General features: G+C 38.5%; 1 protein-coding gene across 5 annotated transcripts in view; it reads left to right on the top strand.

Annotated features, from left to right (window-relative positions):
- PIKFYVE (phosphoinositide kinase, FYVE-type zinc finger containing) overlaps window positions 1-15,030 on the top strand; it is an 81,890-nt gene that overhangs the window by 49,445 nt on the left and 17,415 nt on the right. For all 5 annotated transcript variants that reach the window (XM_030324196.1, XM_030324195.1, XM_030324199.1 and 2 more), the window contains 10 exons: window positions 784-855; window positions 1,526-1,697; window positions 3,646-3,824; window positions 5,434-5,547; window positions 6,256-6,364; window positions 6,475-6,629; window positions 8,222-8,312; window positions 11,267-11,327; window positions 12,404-12,541; window positions 13,612-13,732. In XM_030324196.1, coding sequence (XP_030180056.1) covers window positions 784-855; window positions 1,526-1,697; window positions 3,646-3,824; window positions 5,434-5,547; window positions 6,256-6,364; window positions 6,475-6,629; window positions 8,222-8,312; window positions 11,267-11,327; window positions 12,404-12,541; window positions 13,612-13,732 — 1,212 coding nt within the window. The remainder of the gene's footprint in view (window positions 1-783; window positions 856-1,525; window positions 1,698-3,645; window positions 3,825-5,433; window positions 5,548-6,255; window positions 6,365-6,474; window positions 6,630-8,221; window positions 8,313-11,266; window positions 11,328-12,403; window positions 12,542-13,611; window positions 13,733-15,030) is intronic.

Here is a 15,030-nt window from a genome sequence, read left to right on the forward strand (position 1 = left end):
TTTTGCCTTATTAACGGATTTTGTCCTAAAACTTAATTCTAAGTAGATTGATAGAAAAAGGCTAGTTATTACATAGTTTTATCTTTAGTTTTAAAAGTACTCTGGAATGTAGCTGCTTGTTTGTGGAGCACCGTTTCCTTGACAAAATGTGTTCTGTATTTAATCTTGGTCTCCAGAAACACTTATTGTTTCCAGTGAGATCAGGGATCCTTCTGGTTCCCGTATAGCTCTAGCGGACTGACTTGGGGCTGGGGAACCCACAGGAATTTTCTCTGGGGGTTTACGGACTCCTTAGGTCAAGGCTTGAATAAGATTTAGGCTACAGCAGGGCTATAACCAAATTCTCTTATTTGTGGGCATTTATAAGTCAGGAATTGGCTCTCCTGGAAGAATATGAGCTGCTGCTGTTCTTGCTCAGTAAAGGTATGAGGACCAGAGAGCAAGAGACAGGAGTTCTGTTTTATGGTGATAGAGCAGAGGGCTCTGTGAAGGAAGCTTTTATCTCTTCCTGGCTCATATCTATTTTACTCATTTAATGTTATTGTTTATGCATCCTGATGTAGTTTGATAAGATGCTAATGGACTGGGAACGGATAAGGAGCTAGTCCAAACCTGTTTTATCAGCTGAGGTCAAACCTGTTCTAGAAGAACAGCAAAATATTATCTACTCTAATACTGCCTTCTAGTCACATCTAACAAGTAATCAGTTTGTAGTCTCATGAAGTATCTTTGCTGTGTGGCAATTCTTACGATATGTTCCTGAGAAATGTTGTCTTCTTTTAGGATTGTAACAATGGAATTTTATGGAAAGAATGATCTTACATTAGGCATATTTTTAGAGAGATACTGTTTCAGGTAAGAACAAATTTTCTCCTTATGTTTCATGTATGCTTTTCAGATGCCCAGGATTTCATCCTAAAACGTGAACATTAGTTGGAGTATTGTGTGGCCTTCACTGTGATACCACACTCTGTATACCATACAGAGAAGGAATTTATTTCACATTCAACTCCAGGATATCTTATCCACTTTGTTCCTCAGTCTTTGTCTAATTACACTGCCATCCCTAAGACTTTATTTTAGGATGTTTATCTTTAGAGTGATTGAAATGAGAGGCAGGAGAAGCATGAGAACAGCTAGACCTGGGTTTGAGTCTTAGTGCTGTCACCTGCCACTTAACATGATCAAGAGCAAGTGATTTTCACCAGCCCCCTTTACAGGGAATAACAAGCTCCAGATGTGTCATGGGCTTGACTAGGTAAAAAAATGAGTTGATATTTTAAAAATGCTAAGCAAATAGAAGGTGCTCAATAACTGGAAACTATCACTGAGCTGTAGCTGAAGACAGGATGCTCGGCTGCAGGCTCCAAGCAGTGTGGGTGGCACCCCGTGCGGATCGTCCACCGGTCAGCATGACTCCGGAGAGGATGCTGCTCTTTCTGGAGATGGGGTCCAGTTAGCCAGTATTCATTCTACATTGCTCCTCGGTTTCATGGTTAATGTGAGGACTTTCTTTTTGTCAAAGGCCTTCTTATCAGTGTCCTAGCATGTTCTGTGATACCCCCATGGTGCATCATATTCGGCGCTTTGTCCATGGCCAAGGCTGTGTGCAGATAATTCTGAAGGAGTTAGATTCTCCAGTACCTGGATATCAACATACAATTCTTACCTATTCCTGGTGCAGAATCTGCAAACAGGTAAACGTGCCCTGTTACTGTAAATTTCATACAACATTATTTCTTTTTTTATTTGCGTAGTTCTTTTGGGAGGGGGTGGTCTGTATTACTTTGGATTTATTTGTCATTGGGCTCTTATTTATTTTATCTTCCAGTGCTGTGTATTCCATTTAGTGTTTGTTTATTGAAGGTTCCATTTCAGAATTTATCAGTCATTACACAAAATATAAATACCTTGTTTGGTAAAATTATGGAGATTATATTTTGACAATTCTCAATTATGCTTATTTATTCAGCACTTATTTAAGCACCATCTATGTGCCAGGGACTGTGTAAGGGCTTGGCATGGCGTCTGTCCTCTGGGGAGGAGAAAGACTTGTAACACAGTAATTACAGCACGCCAGGATGTTTGTGGCTATTTGAGCCTATATCAACATTTCTATCTTAAGAGATACAGCTGAGACCATGTTTAAATTGATCTCTGCTGGTTTTCATGTGCCATGTGAAAAGGACCATTTTTGAGAAAAAGGAGCATGTGTTTTATTTCTTCTTTTCTTGTTTAACTCTGGAGGAAATACTTGGTGACAATATTATGCTTTCAGTATTTACTTTTTATCCAGATTATTTGCAGCAAGCTTATGCCAACTTTAACCTCATTGGCTTATTTTGGAGTGTGTTTTCAGAAGACACATATGAGAATTACAGATAAAATAATAGTGTGACCTATGTCAGTATCAGTGGTTGAGGAAGCCAAAATCAAAGTCTTTTCCTTCTGCAGTAGCACACATATAGCCGTGAGATCATTTCTTGCAATGATCTTACTTTTTATACTTGTTCTTACAGGAACAAGTATGGTTCCTGTTAGACAGCTGGTAATATTTTGTTGCGGAATATGTGAACTTCTATAGATTGAGCAGTGAATTAAATGAATAACTTAAATTTGATTTTTATATCTTACATGCTTTGGTGTGTATACTTCATTTTAAAACAAAAACTTCTGCCTTTGGGGCTATGTTAGAAAGGAAAAGGTAAACAGTTTTTGTTACACAAAGATGAAAGATTTCCATGTGTAAAAAAGTTATAATATGACCAAACAGTAATATACTTAATATTAAACTCCTGTAAGGCATGATAAAAAAAGGGCACAAAGCAGTTTCACACAAATGGCCAGTAGACGTATGCAAATAAATTTGAGTTGTTAGTAGAGAAGTGTAAATAAAACCAGTGAAGTGCGGTTTTATTTTGTTTTTAAGAAATCACATTTCAAAGATTTATAATTCCTGAGATTGGTAAGCAAGTGGGGAAATTGGTATTCTCAGATACTGTTGGAGATTGTGTAAACCAGTGCACCAATTTTGGAAGACAGTGTGGCAAAAAGTCTCCAAGACCGCATAAATATTCATGCCATTTGACCTACCAATCCCCACTTTTCTTAATTTATTCCAAGGCAATAATTATGGATATTTGTAAGTGTGTGTGTGTATATATATATATGTATATATATTCATCGGAGCATCATCAGAATAAAGAAAATCTTGTAATGTCTTAAATGTATATCCATAGGGATTGGTTTAATGTGTCCATATAATGGGATATTCTGTGGCCATTGAAATCAAGTTGTATAAGAGTATTTTATGTGGGAAAATATTTATTATACATTATTAAGTAAAAATAATACAGGGTTATGAAACTAATTATAGGAAAGACTTTTTATTTACAAATATGCTGGCTGGGTACCTTCTATGAATTCATTTATGTGTATTTGTATGTATATACATCATGAAAGTAAAAATACTAGCGTATTGCATGTCCAGCTATCCCTAACTCTACCCACTTTAAACCTTTCTTTCTTTTTCCAGTTTTCTGCAGTCAAAATATATTAGATTTGTACTAGAAAAGAAAAATTATTTTTTAAAAAAGAGATTCTCAGTATGTGGTTGCATAACAAGTGATTTATATGTAATTTCAGGTAACACCAGTTGTTGCTCTTTCCAATGAGTCCTGGTCCATGTCATTTGCAAAATACCTTGAACTTAGGTTTTATGGGCACCAGTACACTCGCAGAGCCAATGCTGAGCCGTGTGGTCACTCCATCCACCATGATTATCACCAGTATTTCTCCTATAATCAGATGGTGGCATCTTTCAGGTAGGAAAGTGACCTTATACATAGTCACCTAGTCCCTAAAGGCTTTGTAACATTTCTTCTATAACTAGATTGAATTAATTTGTGGTGTGTGTTGTTCCCCACTCCCACCCTTGCAAATGCAGAGGGTCATACTCTGTGCTAAGAGCTTTCAGTGTTGTCATTTTATTTAATCCTTATTTTAAGAAATAGGTATTATTATTAACCTCACTTTTGAGCTTACAGGTCACCTAGAGAGCTGGCAAGGGATGAAGTTGTGATGTGAACTAGTAGATCTGCTGTACATGTTAATCTTAACCACTGTTTTACATGGAAGCATTGTCAGAATTTTTGTTGAGACATTAACTAGCATAAGGTTAATTGGATATTCCAGATAGAGCTAAAATCACCAGTTCAAAGAATGGGTCCACTGTGGTGCTAAATGATCTGAGAAAGCCTTCAGGTTCTGCCTTCAAAATATATCCAGAATCTGAACACTTGTTACCATCTCCGCCACTCCCACTCTGGACTGAGCCTCTGTTGCCTTTTGATAGATGATTGCAGTGGCCTCAACCAGTTTCCCTCTGGCCTTGCCCCCTGCAGTCTGATCTCAGCAGCAGTCAAGTGATTTCCCTCAATGAAAATCCGCTCAGGCCACTCCTCCGCTGTAGAGCCTTCTTCTGGGTGTCTGTTTCAGTGAGGGTGGAAGCCAGAGCCTATTTATGGGCCTGTGAGCTCCTGCAAGCTCTGACTGCTCAGTACCTCCTCTGGGTTCTCACCTCCTCCTCCTGTCCCCTCACTGCAGCCTCATTCGTACCAGGGAGGATCCTGCTTGGGAGCCTGGTGCTTGCCCTTCCTTCTCTGAACCTCCTACTCCCCAGATAACTGCCTGCTTTTCCTTACTTCCTGGGTCTTTGTTCATATTTTACCTGAGCTGACTCCTCACCCCTAGCACTCCCTGTCTCCCTTTCCTGCTTTATTTTTCTCTGTAGCACTTACCATCTGCAATAATGTATATTTTAAGTATTTGTTTTGTTTATTCCTGAATCTCCTTATTTCTGAATCAGGAGGGCAGGAATTCTGGCCCTTGTTGAATACTGTATCCTCAGCATCTAAAATAACATCTGACCCAAAATAGGCCTTCAGGAAATACTTAGAATTAGAGCTTATTTCCTTTGGGAGCAAGAGCTTTAACCGTGAACCTACTGTGTGGACAGGTTATAGCATTTATTAGCAACATAAACTCGTGGGTGGAAAGACTCTTAAGGGACTCATGAGAATAAAGACTGATGAGGAATCCTCAGGAGCTGGGAAAGTGATGTGCTCATGAGCTAATTGTAGAAAGGGATTCCTCTCATTCATAAAGTTTATTTCCCAGCCATTGTTTTTTATTAGCCTCAGGGGATAAATGATGACATCACAGTACAGTGAAGAAATAAACAAGACAAAAACCCTTCTAGAATTGGGGAGGGTATTATAATGGATGAAGTTGTCTTCAATATTTTTATAATTGTTGTAAAATGCTATTTTACAGAAACTTTTTCTTATACCTCATAGGATTTATGATTACCTCTACTCAAGATATTAAAGTATTTTTTACTTTTCTACTATTACTTGTATTTTTTTCTCTCAGTTATTCTCCCATCCGGCTTCTTGAAGTATGTGTTCCACTCCCTAAGATATTCATTAAACGTCAGGCCCCATTAAAAGTGTCCCTTCTTCAGGATCTAAAGGACTTCTTTCAAAAGTAAGTTTTAGTTTCTTCGATCATCTTTTTGTACAGATTTAAAAAAAATTGTAAATATTTAAAAATGTCAGGTTTATTCATGTAGCTTTTTTTGAAATCATAAATATTTTTAAAGTTTTTATTTATTTATTACTTTTTAATATAATTTATTGACAAATTGGTTTCCATACAACACCCAGTGCTCATCCCAACAAGTGCCCTCCTCAGTGCCCATCACCCACTCTCCCCTCTCCCCCACCCCCCCCAACCACCCTCAGTTTGTTCTCAGTATCCAAGAGTCTCTTACGATTGGCCTCCCTCACTGTAACTTTGTTTTCCCCCCTTCCCCTCCCCCATGGTCTTCTGTTAAGTTTCTCAAGATCTACCTATGAGTGAAAACATATGGTATCTGTCTTTCTCTGACTTATTTCACTTAGCATAATACCAACATAAATATTTTTCTAAATATATGTTGCATATATGCCTGTTACAAAAAAGAAGTAAGACTGCATAAAAGTATAAAAAAAAAATCAAACCATCTTAGACATAAAAACTGTTAAGATTTTGATGTACATCCCTTTAGGTCTTTTTTGTTTTGCAGAATTGTATAGGATTCTTAATTAGGTTAAATACAGTTAAAGTTTTGTGTGTGTGATTTTTCTTTTGATAAGAGATTAGAAGATTTAAGTCCAACTTTTCTGAAGTGTTTAACATCCGTGTTTTTATCAGAGTTTCACAGGTATATCTCGCTGTTGATGAAAGACTTGCATCTTTGAAAACCGATACGTTTAGCAAGACAAGAGAGGAAAAAATGGAAGATATCTTTGCACAAAAAGAGGTAATTTGTTTCTCTGACAGAAACTCAAAGGTTAACTGTTAACTGTTAATCAGAAGTTTCTTTTGGGGGTGTGTGTCCTCACCTGCCCGAATTGTTTCTGTTCCGTGTAGATGGAGGAAGGCGAGTTCAAGAACTGGGTGGAGAAGATGCAAGCCAGGCTCATGTCCTCCTCCGCGGACGCCCCACAGCAGCTGCAGTCTATCTTCGAGTCCCTCATTGCCAAGAAGCAGAGTCTGTGTGAAGTGCTTCAGGCTTGGAACAACAGGTATGCTTTGAGCGCCTGGGGCTTCTTTAATGTTTGTGCAAAATTTGCTCTGCCGTGACGTTTTTAATGTAAGGGCCTTTTGGATAATGGATGTTACATTTTGCTCTCAAGTTGTAGAAGTTTTTGTTTTTCTGTCACCACCCCCCCTTCACTATTTAAAATATATATGCTAGTCATGGGACACCTGGGTGGCTCAGTTGGTAAAGTGTCCGACTTTGGCTTAGGTCATGATCTCGTGGTTCGTGAGCTCAGGCCCCGCGTCAGGTCAGGCTCTGTGCTGACAACCCAGAGCCTGGAGCCTGCTTCGGATTCTGTGTCTCCCTCTCTCTCTGCCCTCCCCACCCCCTCACGCTCTCCATCTCTCAAATATGAATAAATGTTAAAAAAATTTTTAAAAATATATATGCTTATCTTTAGGTAGTTTGTAAAGATAAAGAAACAAAGATGAGAGCAGCTTTCAGTGCTGTTTCAGATACTGAGGAGTGTGTGTGCTTATTGCATGTGATGTAACTGAATTAGTATTCCATGGAGTGATTATTGGTTTTTAGGCCAGGACTTTCAAGTATGTTATTATTATTTTTTTTTAATTATTATTTTTTTTAACGTTTATTTATTTTTGAGACAGAGAGAGACAGAGCATGAACGGGGGAGGGTCAGAGAGAGGAAGACACAGAATCCGAAACAGGCTCCAGGCTCCAAGCTGTCAGCACAGAGCCCGACGCGGGGCTCGAACTCACGGACCGTGAGATCATGACCTGAGCCGAAGTCGGCAGCTTAACCGACTGAGCCACCCAGGCGCCCCAAGTTATTATTATTATTTTTTTTAATGTTTGTTTATTTATTTTTGAGAGAGAGAGAGAGAGAGAGCACAAGGAGGGGAGAGGCAGAGAGAGAGGGAGAGAGAATCCGAAGCAGGCTCCAGGCTCTAGGCTGTCAGTACGGAGCCCGACGTGGGTCTCAAACCCACAGACTGTGAGATCATGACCTGAGCCGGTCGGACGCTTAACCGACTGAGCCACCCAGGTGCCCCTCAAGTATGTTATTATTTATACCTTTATTTAAATGTTTATTTGGGGAGATATTTCCCTTTAATGCTTATTTAAAAGTCGAGTTGGATTATTATAGCATTTATTTATTGAGCACTTGCATTATGCTAAGCAATAAGTAAGGCACTAGGTGGACGTTTAATCTTTTTTTGGTCTTATGAATCCTACAGTGTGTATATACTGTTTCCATTTTACAGAGGGGGAAACAGTATCTCTAAGAGACCAAGGCATTTACCCAAGTTGTGCAGTTACTAATTATCAGAGCTGGTTCGGAGCTCAGGTCTGTTGGTCACTCAAGCTAGTGTGTTTTGGTTACATTATGTTGTTTCTTATAATAACTTGTTGTTCTTTTATAAGTATAGTCCTATCACTAACAGCTCTTGATTAGTTGATTAGAAAAAACCCAGAAACTTAGTTATACATAATTTTCATATCTATTGCAGTCAAAGTAGGAAATCTAATTGTTTTGGTTTCACAAAATTTGTAAATGTTATTCAGGATATTAGAAACAAACTATTCTCTTCCCCCCAACCCCTTTAATTATAGATTGCAGGACCTTTTCCAGCAGGAAAAGGGTAGAAAGCGACCTTCAGTTCCTCCAAGTCCTGGAAGACTGAGACAGGGGGAAGAAAGCAAGGTAATGAAATGTAGTCTTTGGTCTTCCATTGATATAAATATTATAGTTAATTTCATTTAAGACGCTCACAAGTAGTAATTTAATACGTAGATTTAATAATACTAAATAGTTTTTCATTTTGCAGTTGTGAGGTTTCCAAGAGACATGACCTGGATGAATTTTTTATCTTGCTTGAAATAAAATTGTTATAATTCGTTCATTTCAAACATTTGTCAAAAGCTACTGTCTATGGGCTTCACTGGAGAGAGCATCATGGTTGCAGTAGGTCTCTAAAGGAGAGATTTTGGACGTCCTGAGTGTATAATAGAGTCCTAATTTATTTTAATATGTAGTTTTGTGTGTTCTTTATTTCTGTGCTTAAGTGGGAAGTTTTTCTTGAGGGTTAGTTTTGCACATTGATTTCATTGGCTTTTCCTAACTGTATTAGTTTTCTCTTGTTACATAACAAATGACCACAAACTTTGTGGCCTAAAACACAAATTTATCTTTATGGAGGTCAGGAGTCTGGCACGGTGTGGCTGGGATCTCTGCTCAGTCTCACATAGCTCCAGACAAGATTTGGTTCAGGGCTGTTATCTGAGGCTCAGGGTCATCTTCCAGGGTCATCCAGGCTGTTGGTAATATTTAGTTCCTAGTTGTTTTAGGACTAAGGTCTCACTTTTGCTGCTGGCAGTTGACCAGAGCCCATTCTCAACTCCTAGAGGCTGCTTGCTTTCCTTGCCGTGAGCCCCTTTTCATCTTCACACCTTCAACAATGCATGGAATCCTCATGCTTCAGATTCCTTAGTTCCTCTTCTCTGACCTTTAGACACAGATTTGAAAGGACTTGTGTGATCAGATCACTGCCTGGATAATCTCTCCCCATTTGAAGGTTAACCGATTTGGGACCTTGAATACATGTGCAAAATCCCTTCACAGCAGTATTTAGATTAGTGTGTGAATAACAGTGGATGGGGGATGTGTATGGGGGGGGGGCAGGATTCTCCGGGGCCATCTTAGAATTCTGCCTATCATACTAAGTAACCATATTTTCAGATAAGTTACTAATGTTAGTATAGTATAAGGACTTAATAATACGATGAGGGACTTTGAATTTTTTTTTTTGTACAAGTGTATAATAATATCTGTAGAGAAGTATTTTCATGGAATGATAAATTCAAGTGCCTTAGATCTTTGTGTTGTTTAGAAATACATAAATGAATTCTTCCTTTTTGTCTCATAGCTGTGTAGGAATTACTTTCCCTTAAAGTTTAGGTGAGAGTAAGAGTGAGGGTTACTGAAGATGGTTTGTGTATTAGTATTTGCGAAGTAATCTGGGGCTATTAATGGCTAACACAGACTGTTAATGGCCTTCCCATTTGCCCACAGAAGAAACTGCAAAGCTAGTTGTGTAAGACCTTTGATTATAATACGTACATGCAGAATTAAAAATACAAAATCATTTAGTAGATGATCATCTTTTTGAAGACTTGAAAGTTGATTTGAAAGTCTGTAGCACTGCCTGTATTTTCACTTGATAACTAGTTTTTGAATACTTTAGGCACTATTCTAGGTTCCAGACGTATAGCTATGAACAAAGGCCGTAGTTACTATCCTTGTGGAACATTTGTCTGATTAGGAGGAGACTGATAATAAACCAGTGGACAATAAGCTTTTTAAAAAAATGGGAAAAAGGCTATGAAGAAAAAAATAAGGGAGATGGAGAGTATTGCTAAGGGAGTGGGTGGTAGTGGGTTATTTTATATAGGGTAGCCGGGGGTCTCTCTGGAATGGTGAGCAAATCTAAGAATGTTCTAAATAGCCATCTAAGAAATGACTTTGTAAACAAATTGTACACAGGATTTATAGTGATTCTAAATATATTTCACCTATGTGTAATGGGACTTGAGTAAGTCCAGTGGAAAATAAAAGATTACTAAATTTAATGGGTAATCCTAAGTAGTTCTTAGATGCTTTAATGCTGGGAAGTGAGCCACTGTTTAGAGCACTGTTCACAGAGTGTAGCTAAAGGACTCCTGAGGGTTTAAGTTCCTTCCACGGTCTCTGCAAGATTTCCCTTTTTCAATTACGTATCTGTGTGAGGCTAGATTTTCTTTATATTGTTCAGTCATGATAATATAGCTCAATAGATGAAGTGCAGAAGCCAGAGATAATATCTAGCTGTCTGCTAGACATTAAAGTATTTGTAAAAGTGTCAAACAATGCCACTTTTACCAATTTTTTGATAGGTATTTTTTAATTAAATGTTTACATTAACATGTAAGGGTTTATTATTTTTAAAATGAACTAATAAATGTATATTCTAAAACTTTCTCTGTTTTAATTTTTTAAAAAAAGTTTTTATTTATTTCGAGAGAGAGGGAGAGAGAGAGAGAGAGCAAGGGAGGGTCAGAGAGAGAGAGAGGGAAAGAGAGAATTCCAAGTAGATTCCACACTGTCAGCAAAGAGCCCGATTCAGGGCTCAAACTCACAAACTGTGAGATCATGACCTGAGCTGAAAGCAGGAGTCAGATCCTTAATCGAATGAGCCACCCAGGTGTCCCAGTTTTCATTTCTAATAAGGTAAAAATCAAAAGCTATAGCTCACATAAACAAAAGCTGAGTATCTTAATTCTTAAGAGGTTTAAGATAAGGGGCGCTTGGTGGCTCAGTTGGTTAAGCATCTGACCCTCGTAAGTAAGTATCTGATTCTTGGTTTTGGCTCAGGTCACAATCTCATGGTTCGTGGGTTTGAGCCCTGCATCAGGCTCTGTGCTGGTGGTATGGAGCATGGTTGGGATTCTCTGCCTCTTTCTCTGCCCCCTCCCCTTGTGCTCTTTCTCTTTCTCTCTCAAAATAAATAAATTAATTAAAAAAAAAAAAAGAAATTAGACAAAAAAGAGGCTTAAGGTTAGAAAATTTTAAAAATGTGATTTTAATGTTTCCGTAAGAGTAAGGTATTTACTTCTCTGCAGATAAGTGCAATGGATGCGGCTCCACGAAATATTTCTCCAGGACTTCAAAATGGAGAAAAAGGTGGGTCCTTGACTCTGTAATCACTTGCCACTGGATTTAAAGAGATTCCTTAGTCTAGAAGTTGTTTCCATGGCTAATTTTGAGAAGATTTTCTGATGCAGTTGTTACAGACTTTTTTCTCCCTTCCTGTATTATAGCACTGTCAGTGTATCTTAGAGTATATTGCAAGAAGATCAATGAGGAGGTAGAAATAACACGATCTGTTGGGGGAAGAGCAAAGAAAAGAAGGAAATTGAATTTTTGTTTTGCTTGTTCCCAAGTCAGCAGGTTTCACTGCAAAAATATTAGAAAGTTTAATTTCTGTTTTCATGTCACTAAAATCTTTTTCTAGACCTAAGCTGTCTTTCACAGTATTTCATTGAATAACTTGGTGCCATCCTAGAAAATTTGTAGGGACATTTACTTGGATCGTCTTTGTGGAATGTGGGCTCAACTCATAATTCTTGATATTTTTCTATTATGATTCAGTAAACTTTCCCCCTGAGAATGAGCACGTGATTTTTTTCTTCCAATGGTGTCTTGATTTTATTCCCTATTAAATTGAATGAACTGAGATTTAGGTAACCAGTTATGGTCTAGTTGTAAAGAATATTAGATAGGAATCAGACTTGGGTGGCCAGCCACAGTGCTGTCACTAAGAGCTGACTGAGGTCAAGTCATGTAACCTGTTTGGATATTTGTATCTATGTCTATTAAAAAAAATTTTTTTTTAAAGTTTATTTATTTATTTTGAGAGAGAGACAGCATGAGCAGAGGAGGGGCAGAGAAAGGGAGAGAGAATCCCAAGCAGGTTCCGCACTGTCAGCTCAGAGCCTGATGCAGGGCTTGAACCCACAGACCCACGGGATCATGACCTGAGCCAAAACCAAGAGTTGGAGGTTTAACCGACTGAGCCACCCAGGCGCCCCTGTATCTATTTCTAAAATGTGTGCTAAAATGGCCTAAGTCATTTTTAGGAAGCTAAAATTCTTTGGTTTAGGAGGCAGAAATATGAGTTGGCATTTAAAAAACATTCCTATTAGGTAGACATGGGCTCAGCGTTTTTGAATGACTCACTGAAGTCTGTTTTTCTTTAGAGGACCGCTTCCTGACCACCTTGTCCAGCCAGAGCCCCGCCAGCTCGGCGCATCTGCAGCTGCCTACCCCCCCGGAAGCCCTGCCCGAGCAGCTGGCGGGAGCGCCCCCTGAGCTCGATACAGCCAGCAGTTCCGAAGGTACAGTTGAAGTCATTTTTACTGTACTTCATCCGAAAGAGAACACTGTGAATGCCTTGATACGACGCTTTCTTATCTCTTAGAGTTTGTACATTTTATCTTTCCTGGAAGTGCTATTTTGGTTCCAGCTTTTTACCGTATCACTTCTTCAGTTGGCGCTCCTTGACATAGGAATATCTAAGGAGCAGAATGTTACTCTGCTTCATCTGTTTTCTGGGAATATTACTTTCTTGAGTCCCACAAAGCGCATGGTTTTTTGCCTTGTAAGAAAATAAGAGAAATTGCAGCCATTTCTCCCACAACAACTGTTTATTTCACTAATGGCAAATTTATGCCTCGTTTCTCTCTTTCCTTGCTTTCTGTTCAAAGCAGTAACTACTTAAGTAGTGTAAACTTTAAAAATAACTTTTAGTTTTTAATTTTTTTAAAAGTTCACTTATTTTCAGAGAGAGAGAACAAGTGTGCGACTGGGGGAGGAGCAGAGAGAGAGAGAGAGAGAGAGAGAGAGAGAGAAGAGAAGCCCAGGCAGGCTGCATGCTGTGAGCGCAGAGCCCAATTCAGTCCTCTTGGCCTGTGAACTTGAGATCATGACTTGAGCTGAAATCAGGAGTAGGACGCTTAACTGACCGAACCACCCAGGTGCCCCCAAAATAACTTTTAAACTGCAGTTAAACTCCGATGTCACAGCCACAGTGCATATAACTGAGTTGAAATGATAATAAGAAGAGCTGTGGCTGCGTTCACGAATGCTCAGGCAGTAATTTCATCATGGCTGCTGCCCGGCCCCTGCAATGATAAAGCATCGATTATGGGATGGTTCCAATTTCAGAGAGGGTGAAATGTAAAACAGTGTGATCTTTGGAGTCAGTGCTATGTATGCTTCACTATTGTTTCCTCTTTCATCCCCAAAGAGTCCTTATTCCTAGATCAGAAATTTTGTACCATAATTGGTAATTATGGTGTGAATACATGTCTGTATTCCAAAACTGGCAAGAAATAATGTTGATACTTTATACTGTTTTTTACTTGTTCTGAATATTAACTTATAAGTAGAATATTTTTTATCCTAGATGTGTTTGATGGACATTTGCTGGGATCCACAGACAGCCAGGTGAAGGAAAAATCAACCATGAAAGCCATCTTTGCAAATTTGCTTCCAGGAAATAGCTACAACCCTATTCCATTTCCGTTGTAAGTACTGTAAAAGTCAGTGGCTGTTGTTGGGTTGTTTTGTTTTCACTTACTTTTAAACACCTCGTTCCAAATATTTATTCTTTACGTATTTAAATATATTTATTTAACATTATGCATACTTCTCAAATTATATTTCCATCATAGTAAAAGAAGTGTCTTTTGGTATAATGTAATTTATAGAATTATTATATAGCAACCATAGGAGATGAATGGGTGAGAAAAACATTAATGTTGCTTAATGCTTAAGATTACTAGTTCTGAAAATAATTGTTTATACCTATATATAAATATTATATCTATCTATATCTATCTGTCTATATTAAAGACATACTGCTACATCTATTGATCCCATGGTCATAAAAACATACTGCTGGTTGTGTATGAAGATGACAGTACTGACTTATAACTTTCTGGGATATGGTACTTTTCGGTCAATGAATTACAATGACCTGTACAAGTTTTCATGTGATCTTGTTTGTACTGGGCTCACTGAGTAGGAAAGAAAACAGGTTGGCTGTGAGTTTTTTCTCCACTGGTTGATCTGTGTAGCCATCAGATGCTGCTCCTGTATGCTGCTGCAAGTGCATCCAAAAGGTGGACATTTGTTCATAAGACCTTTGTTCTTAACTTTGTATTAATTTATTAGTCAGTATTTAAATGTACTGAGTGCCAGTTCTCGTGCCCCAGGATGTAGAACAAGATTAATAAGGAAAATCACTGCTCTTGGGAGCTCACCTTCTCAGGGAGGGTGAGATTTACACTACAGTAAAGACAAGTAGAGATTTACACTACAGTCTGTGAAAGTCCCTGTTTTCTCTGCTTCAGACTTGACTTAGTTTCTTGACTAGGTTGTTGTTCCTCCTATTGTATGACCTTTGCCCATGCCCTCACTTTCTTCTTTTGTCATTACTCTGAATTCTTGTTCAGGGAAACTTTAGACTGTCCCCACTAGCTCCCTGCCTCAGCCAGATTAGGTCTCCTTGTTACATGCTCTCATGATTCCCTCGTGGCGCTTACCACAGATAGTGATTGTATTTATTTGCAGGATTATTTGATGCTTTCACATCTTGTTCATGTTAGGTGCTTAGTAATGGTTTTTCTTTTCTTTTCTTTTTAATTTTTTTTTTTTTTAACATTTATTTATCTTTTTGAGAGACAGAGACAGAACGTGAGTGGGAGAGAGGCAGAGAGAGAGAGGGAGACACAGAATCTGAAACAGGCTCCAGGCTCCGAGCTGTCAGCACAGAGTCTGACACGGGGCTTGAACTCACAAACCGCGAGATCATGACCTGAGC

The sequence above is a fragment of the Lynx canadensis genome, chromosome C1, assembly GCF_007474595.2.
Source record: "Lynx canadensis isolate LIC74 chromosome C1, mLynCan4.pri.v2, whole genome shotgun sequence".
Lineage (NCBI taxonomy): Eukaryota > Metazoa > Chordata > Mammalia > Carnivora > Felidae > Lynx > Lynx canadensis.